Source organism: Podarcis pityusensis (genome assembly GCF_964106645.2).
Source record: "Podarcis pityusensis genome assembly, chromosome: 14".
Taxonomy (NCBI): domain Eukaryota; kingdom Metazoa; phylum Chordata; class Lepidosauria; order Squamata; family Lacertidae; genus Podarcis; species Podarcis pityusensis.
Window position 1 is genome coordinate 23,362,604 of NC_138039.1, and position 12,073 is coordinate 23,374,676.

The following is a 12,073-nucleotide window of genomic DNA, read 5'->3' on the forward strand; positions in this document are numbered from 1 at the left end:
AAACTGAAGGCCTCTTGTTCTCACTTATTCCTAGAATGTGCCTTGTTTCATCGTCTTGTGCCTCATCAAAGGTGGGGATGGCTTTCAGTCAGTCAATCAATCATTCAATCATTTTATTTCTATGCTGCCTTTCCAAAGCTAAAATTGTGCTCAAAGCAACTTACAACATATAAAAATTACATAACTAAAAGCACAACAAAAGTTGTAAACAATAAACAAAACATCAAAAAGTATACAACCAGATTGGACAATTTCCACATAGATCCCAAGATCAAAAATAAAGCTACGAAGAATTAACAGCAACCCCCGTCCCAACAAAATGCGCTAAATAATACCTCAGCACAGCATTTCTTTCTTGCACAAGTTTCATGGGGTTAGCTAATAACTGCCCCTTCAGAGCCAAGTAGGCATTGTCTACATTCTCAAAAGCTGTACTAATTTCCAGACCCTAATCTGGGGTGTGGTGTGGGGAAGACCAAGGGCTCTGAAGGTGGGTTGAAAGCACCTGTGCTGAGGTACAAGAAGTCATCAGTGGGTGAGGGGGGGATAATGTGTTTTCTGAAAGAACACCTTAATTTTAAGTCTCAGCACCATTACTAGTGGAATAATGGGCACACTTTTAAGCTTCACCTTTGGTTTATTCACATCAGCTCATTTCAATAATATTCCATAATCAGGCACTGTTCGTTTTTTCCACTATTCCTGCATTTAGCAGTGCCCTGATTCAGCCTGAGGGTTGCCACTTTGCCACCAATGCATGTTACATCTTCCTTTTTCTTTTTTTTTTAAAGGAAGTGTTATGCCAGTGGGTGACATTCAAGAAGGGAACTCTGAATGTTGCCTTTCCCTCTGGCAGTTGGAAAAATGCAGAGAGATGATGACTCACCTGTAATTGAGAGAGAGAGAAAAATCCTAAAGGCATACTAATGAATCTTACCAGTGATGTTTTTTCAGATTCCCCTCTTGGCTCCCCCACCCCATCCCCCGGTAGGAAATCAGCAGAGCTCTCCCCACCCTAGAAGGGGCAGATCAGAAGGAAGGACGAATTTTGAATAATTTTTATTCCTTTCTCCCCAGAGATGGGCATCTTGTTCATTGACTTGTCTTCAAATATGTGCTATTTATAAGCTGTGCATGTGTCTGTTGCAAAAGGGTAAACCAAGGTACAGCTGGGGGGGGGGGGGAGTTACGACAGGAGTCAAGCTTTGAAATAATCCAGATGCCAGTTGTAATTCTGGGTGTAATTCCCCTCCCTCTTTTTCTCTCTTCCCAGTCCAGAGCAGAGAAATGATGTCAAAGTTGTCATGGTATCAGTATCTATGGCATGAAAATCATCAATATGATGTCAGGGAGGGAGGGGTTGAGAATGGAGGGTTTAGGATGGCAGCCTGGAAAGGGAGGAGGATTCCTTTTAGCATTTTGCGGTAACATCCGCATTGTCACGTTCCGCATCCCTCCTTTACGAATTATCTAGAACAATTAACACTTCTTCATTCTGTATTCGAGACTGCTGGTGTGGGTTAGAAGCCTATAAACATGCATTGAAGCAAGTTGGGGTGGAAGGAAAATCTAGCTATTTCCTGAGTGTTCAGAACATGTCACCTAATCCAGAACGACAGTCCTGTCAGGTAGGCCAGCATTTTCTCCAAATTGCAGGGAAAGGCTCACCAGAGGCCACTTGCTGTGTTGATGGTTAGAGGCAAGATTCAAACTTTGGGGACTTTCTAATTCATAGCTCTGCTTCTAGGCAACTGCTGCTACAGATCTTTTTTTATTCGGGGACGTAGGAAGTGGCCTTATCCTGAGTCAGACATTCAGTCCATCTAGCTTACTGCACTGACTGGCAGTGGCTCTCCAACATTGCAGATAGGGAGTTGTTCCCAGCCCAAACTGGAAATGCCATTGGGGATTATACCTTCTGCATGCAAAACAGGTGCTCTACCACCAAGTTGCAGCCCTTCAATGCTGCCTTCTACTGAATCAGACCATTGGACCATCTAGCTCAGTGCTGTCTACACTGACTGGCAGCTGCTCTCCAGTCTCGAACTTTCTGCATGCAAAGCAGATGCCCTACCACTGAACTGTGGCTGTTGTAGTATTTATATTCTGCCCTTCTCAATATAGCAATTATAGTGGCAGCATATACAGTTCTTACCCATCCACATTTTACCCTCACAACAACCCTGTGAGGTAGGCTAGGCTAAGAGGCAGTGACTGGCCGAAGGTCACCCAGTGAGCTTAATGGCTCCTGGTCTCCTAGGTCTAGTCCAGCACTCTTAAGCACTGCACCATGCTGGCTTTCTTATCTTTCTTTGGGGTATGGGAAAAGGGGAACCTACCACCCACAGAGGGCCAGTCACTGCTTCCTCTGAAAGCAAAGCAAAACTCCCATCTCATTTCTTGGTATTCTCATTTCTTCAGCGGTGACATCACACACACCACAGGACCAGTGCAAAGTCCCTGTGGACAGCGAGGGGCTCTCCACAAACCCGTGACATTTTGAGGTGGGTGTGATTTAGATCCCTTGTGTTTTCTTGCGTCTCATGTTTCATTCTGTGCCTGAGTGGCAGGCCCAAGTGAGCTTCATGGCTGTGTGGAGATTTGAACCCAGCTCTCCCACAGCCTAGTCAAATCGGTTAGCTACCACACCATGGAACAAGCTCTCCCTTCTTCCTGTCCATCCGGCTGTGACTGTAACTCTCTGCTCAGTACTTTCCCTCCTTCATGGGATGCATCCGATCTTCCTTCAGAGATGAGTCCCATCAACAAAACCCGCCTTTCCCAGAAAGCTTTCCCAATGGGCTGATTTGAGTTGTTTTTGATGGTTTACGCTGTCTTTGATTGGATCTTTTTAGAAATAAAAAACCCCCCAAACAAACCCAGTCTCGTTTTTTTATAGATGTGTCACGGTTTTCAATGCGGTTCTAGGTTGGTGTTTGAAATGTTTTGTCAGCTGCTTTGAGTGCTGTGAGAACAGCAGATACTGTGGCATGTAAATATTGAACATTAATTCTTAGCTATAGATACAGTGCTTTCAAAGTGTGCAAAAGGGACTTTGCATAAAGTTGGAACGGAACCTTTGGAAAGTCCCTGGAAGATTGCCCAAGAGGGCTTTAAAGGGTTCCCCAGCCCTACCTAGTTTTTAGACATACTTATGGAGGAGGAAAGGTCTTCCACCCAAGGTCTCCAAATGGAACATCCAGATTCAGAGGCTGTTGGACAAGATGAACCTTGGGCACAGGGCTCTATATCTCACACATATAACAAAAGTTCTAATACTTCTGTAATTATTATCAAAATACTTACGGACTGTCTAACAATCTAAAACCTCAAATTGGTGTACAAAAGGCATGCAATGCCAGCAAGCAAAAGAAAACACAGCCTGTGGGGTGTAGTGTTTAGAGTGCTGACCTAAGGCTTGGGTGACCCAGATTCAAATCCCCACTCAGCCATACAAAGTTCAGTGGGTGACCTTGGGCCAGTCACAACCTCTCAGCATAAACTACCTTGAAAAGTTCATTGTGAGGATAACAGGGGGGATGGGAGGGCCATGAGCTCCTTGGAGGAGGAATGATGATAGATAGATAGATACTTGGGAGGAACCTTCTTGTCACACACCCTCTTTTCTGAGGGTGCAAGCAGTTCTGCGAGTTGCAGGAGGCAACAGTAAGCAAGAAATGAAGCGTGCACCAAACAGGGCAGGGGAGGAGCGGAAGAAAAAGAAGGAAGCATCTGGAGAATATAAATACATCCTTTAGATGTGTGGTTTATGTGTGTGTACTTTAACACATGTTAGGAGCATTAAGAAAAGCTCTGCAGCTGGATCAGGACAATGGCCCATCTAGTCCAGCATCCTTTTCTCACAGTGGCCCTTCATATGTCTCAGTGGGAAGCCCACAAGCAGAATTCCCCTTCTGCAGTTTCCAGCAGCTGGTACCCAGAAGCATTGCTGCCTCTGGCTGTGGAGCCAGAGCACAGCCATCCTGGCTAGTAGCTGTCAAGGGGGGAGGAGCCCTCTCCAGCCCAGGAGATAATAAAAATAGCAATTTATAGTAGAAAACAAATACAGGCAACTGAATCTAGCATGGAGCAACTTTGAAGTAAAAACCCAATCCAGCTATCATCTATCTATCTATCTATCTATCTATCTATCTATGTTTATTTAAATAAGGCAAGCTTCTCAATTGCACAAACTCTTAGCCGAGAGTGTAAAAACAAGAAAAGCTAATAACTAAATTCCAATTACCCGTTAATACGTACAAAGAGGAGTTACCATGGGGATATTTTTGCAGCTGCAAAAATTATGGCCGTCAGCCAGCCCAATCACAAGCTTACCTACAAAGAACCTAACTAACAGCACCTGGGCTTTACTAATTAAACAAATCAGCACAAGGCTACTTTAACCTGGGCAAAGTAAATTCTTGACAGTAGCCATTGATGGCTTTCTCCTCCTTGAATTTGTCTAATCCTTTTTAAAGCCATCCAAGCTGGTTGCCACCGCTGCCTCCTGCAGGAGAGAGTTCCATTATCATGCTGGTGGATATCATATCAATATTTGCAAGTCAGAATCTTGAACTGAATGGCCAGTGGGTCTCTTATGGTAGCTGGCTAATTTGAGAAAGCTAAATCTTGAAAAAGTGACCCCAGGAAGGGTTTTTTTAGGGTTATTTCAATGCAGATTGCATTTTAAACAGAGGATCCATTCAATCCTGTTTTAAGAGGGATTTTGCCCTCATTGCAATGGCCTATGGGCTACCAGCAAGAACTATTTATTGGCTGGAGAAAGACACCCAATGAATTTAACAAAATACAACAACAACAATTATGCTCTTTTAAAATGTGGGGTTTATTGGGTTGTTTTTTATTTTGCTTATATATTTTGTGGTTTCATATTCTGATTTTGTTCTGTGAACCTGAGACCTTCGGGTATAGGGTGGTATATAAATTCAGCAATAAAAATAAAAATAAATAAAAATAATAAGTGCACCAGCACACTAGTCTGGGCGTTTCCTGCCTCTAATGAGGAGGGCTGCAGTCCACAAAAGCTGCTGATGCCACAACCCCCTGAAGATGCTACTGTTGTTTCTGTTGCAGGGCTTCCCGTTTAAATATTATGATTGCCCCCCCCCCCTAATATTCTGATTACCTTTCCAACCCCCAACCCCACCTATTATTATGATCGCTTCCCCCCTCCCGCCCTAACACCCACACCCACCCCACCCACTAGGTTGGTCGCTGCAGCAGGAGCGAAGCCTGCGCGCGCTGAGAAGCTGAACCCGGACAGGCGAGCGGGCAGGTGGTGGCGCGAGCTTCCCGGGTCTCCGCCCGCCCGCGCCTGCTGCCTGGCTCGCTTTGCTGCCTGCCAGCCTCTGCCGCCGCCGCCCGCCCGCCCGCCCGCTCGCCCCCCAGGCAGGCGCCGCCGCCGCCGCTTTCCCTTTCTGTTCTCTTCTCCGCTTGGAAGCGAAAGGAGGGCGCGCGAGCGAGGAGAGGGATCCGCAGAGAGGGCGCCTGGAGAGGAATCATGGAAGGAGCCTCCTTTGGAGCCGGCAGGGCAGGCGCGGCGGTGGATCCCTTGGAGTTCCTCCGGCGGCCTCAGACGATCCTGAGGATCATTTCGGGGGTAAGCCTCACACCCCAAGCCACCCCCTCCCTTCGCCACTAGACCCACGCCTCGCGTGGCCTTTCAGAGCCCTCCAAAGGTCAACAAGCCTTGGCGTCGTCTGCTGCGCCCCTCCACCATATTAGGGGGGGGGCGTTATTCCAATTTATTATTTTTATGTTGCAGACATTGTGCATGCAGGAGAAGGGAGGGAGGGGCGCGGGCAACGCTCAGGTGCGGTGGGCGGAATGACCTTTTTATTTTTGGCGTGTCGGTTTGAAGAAAAGAAAGATGACTCTGCATCGTCTGGCGTGTTTGTGGGTTAATGGTGGTGGGGTATGGCAGCTTCTCGGTTTATTTCTGGAGTGCCTAAAGAATCCCCACCTCTTTAAATGTCATTAATTCACCCCCCCCCACACACACACACAAAAGGGGAGGGGGGAATGCATGTGTGCCTTGAAGGAAAAGTCTGCTCCCCCACCTAATTTTCTCCTACCCGCCCCCCCCCCCGCTCTGGTCAGGTTGTCTCTTTACAGCCCCTCTAGGAGATATAGATCTACCCCCTCCCCATGCTGCCAATCTGCTCTTTTGCTACCTGGCTTTGCAGCAGAAGGTGTGGAAAGACTTCTCTCTCTGCTCTTTTCTGGATCTGAAGCCCACAGCCGAAGGTGTGTGTGTTTGGGACTGAAAAACCGTTCTGCCAGGAGACATTTTTTCTCTCCCCCCCCACCCCCGCCACCTGCCTTGGTGGAAAAAAAGCAAGCATGGCTGAATCCACCTGCAAGGCCTCCCCTTGTTGGAGGGATGAGTGTGGAATGATGTCACGCTTCCTTCTGTTGTGTTTGTCTTTCTTTTTCTCTCTCTTCCTGCCTTCTTGGAAGCGAGAGATGATGGCAGCAGCACCACGGCTGCCCACTTTGATGGCTGCTGGGTGACCGTTCTGGCTGCTCTCCTGGAAGGCGACAGCAAGATGGGCTCGGTTCAAAGGAGGGGCAGAATCATCTCTTGCTCACAGCCCCTTTTTGCTGTGGCTGAGCCTTGTGGCTTGGTGGTGTGGAAGGCAACAACACTCTCATTTTTTCATGTATGTGTGTATACAATGGGTGTGTTGTTATTTTGTTGGTATTATAATATCAGGGGCTTGTTGGGCTTTTGGAGGGTTCTCGGTGCCACCTCGACTATGCTGCTCACAAATGATTAAATGTAAGATAGGAAACCACCCTATTTTAAGGTTAACTCTTTGAGCTCTTTTAGCTCAGTATTGTCTACACTAACCAGCAGAAGCTCTCGGGGGGTTTCAGACTATAGAGCCACCATGGCATAGTGGTTAGAGTGTTGGACTAGGACCTGGGAGACCTGGCTTTGGATCCCCACTCCGCCATGAAGCTCACTTGGTGATTTTGGGGCAGTTTCTGACTCTCAGTTTAGCCTACTTTGCAGGGTTGTTGTGAGGATTAGATGAGGAGGGATAAGCATTTACACCACCTGGAGCTCTTTGGAGAAAAAGCTGAATATAGAAAAAAAATAAAAATTACCAAGGGATGCTGGAGATTGAATTTTCTGCATGCAAAGCAAGTGCTCTACCACTGATGTTTCTGTATGCAACTACTGATCAGTAGTCCTTTCCCCCAAAAGTAAAGTTTTCAGTCCTCTTGGTCTGAATAAAGGGCTGATTTGAATAACAACCCAGGAAGCATTGCCTAGATTGACCATCAGCTTCTGTCCAGGGTTTCCGACAGGGTGTCTATCAAAGCTATACCTGGAGATGCCACTGGGGATTGAACCAGGGACCTTCTGCATGCAAAGCAGATGCTCAGCCACTCAGCTACAGCCAGGACCAGCCCGCTTGTGTGTGGTGGACTGAGGCAGCTGCCTAAGGCAGGGGAATCCCATGGCCCACCCCTGCCACTGCTACCAGAGTTTTGCGAGATCTCACTGGAAGCAGCCACGTGACCCCAGAAAGCTAGGCCTTGATGGACAGGCAGCAGCAGGGGCAGCCCCTTTCAAAGGAATATGGAGGTGATCAGGCCTCTGTGTAATTAGTTTTGGGATTGCTCAAGGGGGCTGTCCCCCCTCTGCCCCCAATGCGGAGGAGTAGAACAGATAAAATAAAAAACCAATAGAGCAAACATCCACCTAAACAAGGAGGTTTCTGGCATCTGGCAGCCTTTGCCAAGCTGGCACTCTCCAGACATTTTGGACTACAACCCCCATCATCCCCAGCCGGCACGGCCTTATGGTACTGGGACTGATGGCAGCCAAAGGCCCAAACATCTGGAAGGCACCAGATTGGCAAACACTGATCTGGAGGAAGCCTTTGCCCATGTAAGACAATAATAAACATTGAAACTACCATATGAGCATCCCCAGAATGCCTTCCCTAGGTATCTACATTAGCCTGATTTCCAGCCAGGTAGCCAAATTAGTCCGTAGCAGCAAAAAATAAGCTTGTGGCACCTTAAAGACTAAAAATGGTTTATTACGGTCTGAGCTTTTGTGGCATCACCTTCATCAGATGCACGAAGTGTTGGCAGGTATATATAGCTACCTCTCTACATTGTTACACGGGGAAAAACATGAATCACCTCCTTGACTGCAGTCTCTTTCAGGAAATCCTTGACACACATCAGTGCATGGAAATGTTCATAATATCACTTAACACAGATTCATAATCCTTTCAGAAACCCTTCTGGAAACTGGTGCCCTCCAGATAGGAACACAGGAAGCTGCTTTGATACCAAGTCAGACCATTGGTCCATCTAGTGTATTGTCTACACTGACTGACAGCAGCTCAGCATGATGGCCTCTTAGCCCTACCTGGAGATGCCAGAGATGGAAGCTGGGATGTTCTACATGCAAAGCAGATGTGCTGATGGGAGTTGTAGCCTCAAATGGCCATGCTGAATGGAGCTGGTGGGAATTGCAGTCCAAAACATTTGGTTGGGGGTGGGGCACGAGGCTGACAAAGATTGCTCCAAGACATTTATTCACTTATTTATGCAGATATAGTGTGTGGAAGTGACAGCTGAAGGAGGCTCCTGTTCCCCTCCGGCAGCTACAATTCCCAAAGTGGTTTAACAATCGATCTCCCTTCCCAAATCTGGGAACTGGAGCTCTGTGAAGGGAATATAGAGGTCCCCTAACAACTCTTAGCAAACTACAGCTCCCAGAATTCTTTGTAGGAAGCCATGACTGTTCAAAGTTACAGCACAGTGCTTTATATGTATAGCGCCAATGTGGCCGATGTCCTCGAAGAGGGGTTGCTAACCTGTGGGCCTCCATATGTTGGCTGGACTACAACTCCCATCATCTCTGATCGCTGGCAATGTGGGCTGCTGGGAATTGCAGTCCCAACATTGTCCAGAGGGCAACAGGTTAAGCCACCCCAGGGTGTCCCAGAAGGACTTTGCTGTAATTTTGTGTCAGGGTTGCAGTGAAATCATCCCAGGGTGCTTTTCACCCTGTTTTTGGATAGGAGGTTGAGATCTTCAGACCCTGCCTTGGAGCAAGAACTGTCTTCCCTGAGCATTAGCTTAAACCACTAATGGGTTTCACTTTCATTGTAGGGAATGGCAGCTCTCTTGAACATGTTGTTCTTTCGATATAGCGAGGCTTCCTGAAATCTCCTAAGAGCTGGAAAGTCCTGGGATGTTTCCTTATTCCAACCCAGTTTGCTTTGTGGTGACAGTTTGCATTCTGCTTTTCCTGCAGTCCTGGTTTGCAATGTGAAAATAAACCTTTCACTTAGAAAAAAAAAGAAGGGGGCTTTTTACCAACTGAAATAAAATACAAGTATGGCCTTGTTTTACACGATTGGAGGAAGCAATGTGGTTGAAACCACGTGAACTCTAGTCAGACATTGATATGAGTGTTTGATACATAGGGGGTGATACCAAATGTTAGTTGTACTCAGAGCAAACCCAGTGAAATCAATGAAATCAGATATCTTGAGGCTGGTGATAGTAATCTGTCTGTTCTATGACTTAGTGGGATAGCACCCATAGAATCTGGCCCTCTCTGCTACTGCTTGTCCACCCGCTGACCTCTAAGTATCCTTTTGCATGGTACTTCCTGCCAGTAGTATGGAGGGGTGAATCTCTCTGTTTTCTCTCTCATATTTCCAATCATTGGCTCTCCAGGTTTCCCTACACATCTTTGTTAGAGTCATGGTTAGTGCAGAGTCTCTCAAACTTCAGACCCCTGCTGTTGCTGGACTTCAACTCCCATCACCCCTGACTACTGGCCCTGCTAGCTAAGGATGATGGGAGTTGTAGTCCAGCAATAGCTGGGGACCCAAGATTGAGAAACACTGGGTTTGTGTTATGTGCAAACCCTTCTAAGTGGCTGAGCTATGGTTTGTCTGCTAACAACAAACTGTGATGTGAAGCCATGGTTTGTTGTTAGCTTACGAACCTTGGTTTTTTGCTTTGCAGAATTTGGATGGCACCACATTGTTTGCTGGGACGCGGGTGGCGCTGTGGGTAAAACCTCAGTGCCTAGGACTTGCTGATCGTAAGGTTGGCGGTTCGAATCCCTGTGGCGGGGTGAGCTCCCATCGTTCAGTCCCAGCTCCTGCCCACCTAGCAGTTCGAAAGCACAGCAAAGTGCAAGTAGATAAATAGGTACCGCTTTATAGCGGGAAGGTAAAAGGCGTTTCCTGTGTGGCGCTGGTGCTGGCTCGCCAGCTGCAGCTTCGTCACGCTGGCCACGTGACCCGGAAGTGTCTTCGGATGGCGCCGGCTCCCGGCCTCTTGAGCGAGATGAGCGCGCAACCCTAGAGTCGGTCACGACTGGCCCTTACGGGCAGGGGTACCTTTACCTTTACCTTACTTTGTTTGCTGGGAAATTAGACAATGTTGATTGCCATACAGCTACCCTGCAAACAAATCTGGGATTTCTGCATGACAGGGGTTGGGCTAAATGACCCTTTGGGTCCCTTCCCAACTCTACAATTCTGTGAAATCGGTATGAATTCTCAGGCTGTGTCCACGCTCACTTTACATTATGTACTTACCGTGTTTCCAGGGCTGTTTTTTCCATCCTTGTTCACCTGACATTATCCAGAATGCATACGTGCCCTGTACTTCATTAGGAAATACTACTATTTGTTCATTGTTTCTCAAACTAGTTTCACACCTATTAAGAGACCTTAATCTATTCCTAATCTCCAGCCAAGGTGTGAACAGCCCCCGCTCTGTGTTCAAATGAATCTAACACTAATGGAGCTGTGCTGATGTGAACGGCTGTGCTGAGGGAGCTGTGAAATGCACAACGCCCCCCCCCCCGAACTTATCTATGCTCAAAGGCAGTCATGTGAACACATCCGTAGTCTAACCACCAATTCAGCTTTGTGCACAGCGTGGAGAAGGTGGATCGAGAAAAGTTTTTCTCCTTCTCTCCTAACACTGGAATATGTGGGGATCCGATGAAGCTGAACGTTGGAAGATTCAGCACAGATAAAAAATGGTAAAGGTAAAGGACCCCTGACAATTAAGTCCAGTCGCAGACAACTCTGGGGTTGTGGCGCTCATCTCGCTTTATAGGCTGAGGGAGCCAACATTTGTCCGCAGACAGTTTTTCCTGGTCATGTGGCCAGCATGACTAAGCTGCTTCTGGCGAAACCAGAGCAGCGCATGGAAATGCCATTTACCTTCCCGCCAGAGCAGTACCTCTGCTTGCATTTTTGGCGTGCTTTCAAACTGCTAGGCTGGTAGGAGCTGGGACCGAGCAACGGGAGCTCAACCCGTTGTGGGGATTCGTACCACCAACCTTCTGATCAGCAAGCCCAAGAGGCTCAGTGGTTTAGACCACAGCTCCACCTGCGTCCCTCAGCTCAGATAAAAGAAAGCCCTTATTCAGGCAGCGCATAGTTAACCTATGGAACTCCCTTCTACAGGAGGCAGTGATGGCCATGTACCTAGATGGCTTTAAAAGATGGAAGAGGTGGTCATTGACAGCTACTGGCCATGATAGTGGCGGCTCCTCAACAACAACACTCCTGAATCCCAGTTCCTGGAAACCACAGGAGGGGGGAGAGGGCTCTTGTGCTTGAATCCTGCTTGTGGGTTTGTCGCACATCTAGCTGGCCACCATGGTAACAGGTTCCTGGACTAGGTGCTTCCCCCTTTGGCCTGATCCAGCACTGCAGGGCTCTTCTGATGTTCCCAAGGGTTGCTCTCCCTCCCTCATCAAAGGCAGCCATGCTTCTGAATACCAGTTGCTGGAAAAGGCAGGAGGGGAGAATGCTCACATCCTGCTTGCATTCTTCCCTCGGGCATCTGGTTGGCCACTGTGAGAAGAGGTTGCTGGAGTAGATGCGCCTTTGTCCTGATCCTGCAGCCTCATATGTTCTTAGGACTGGCACCTTTCCTCTGCCAACCAGCAGCAAATAACGGGCAGCAACCGAGGGGCCTGGCCAGGCAGGGAGTTGCTCCCTTATTTGTCCTCTGATACTTGACGATAAAGAAAAGCAGA

At 47.7% G+C, this 12,073-nt stretch overlaps 1 protein-coding gene across 2 annotated transcripts in view; it reads left to right on the plus strand.

Annotated features, from left to right (window-relative positions):
* Window positions 1-1,386: 1,386 nt before the first annotated feature.
* Window positions 1,387-12,073, plus strand: part of SYNGR3 (synaptogyrin 3) — a 37,022-nt gene continuing 26,335 nt past the window's right edge. The window contains exon 1 of one of the 2 annotated variants that reach the window (XM_080981749.1): window positions 1,387-1,628. In XM_080981749.1, coding sequence (XP_080837875.1) covers window positions 1,596-1,628 — 33 coding nt within the window. In that variant the 5' untranslated portion in view covers window positions 1,387-1,595. Of the gene's footprint in view, window positions 1,629-5,318; window positions 5,621-12,073 lie in introns of those variants that run through there. The other variant, XM_080981750.1, reaches the window with a different exon arrangement.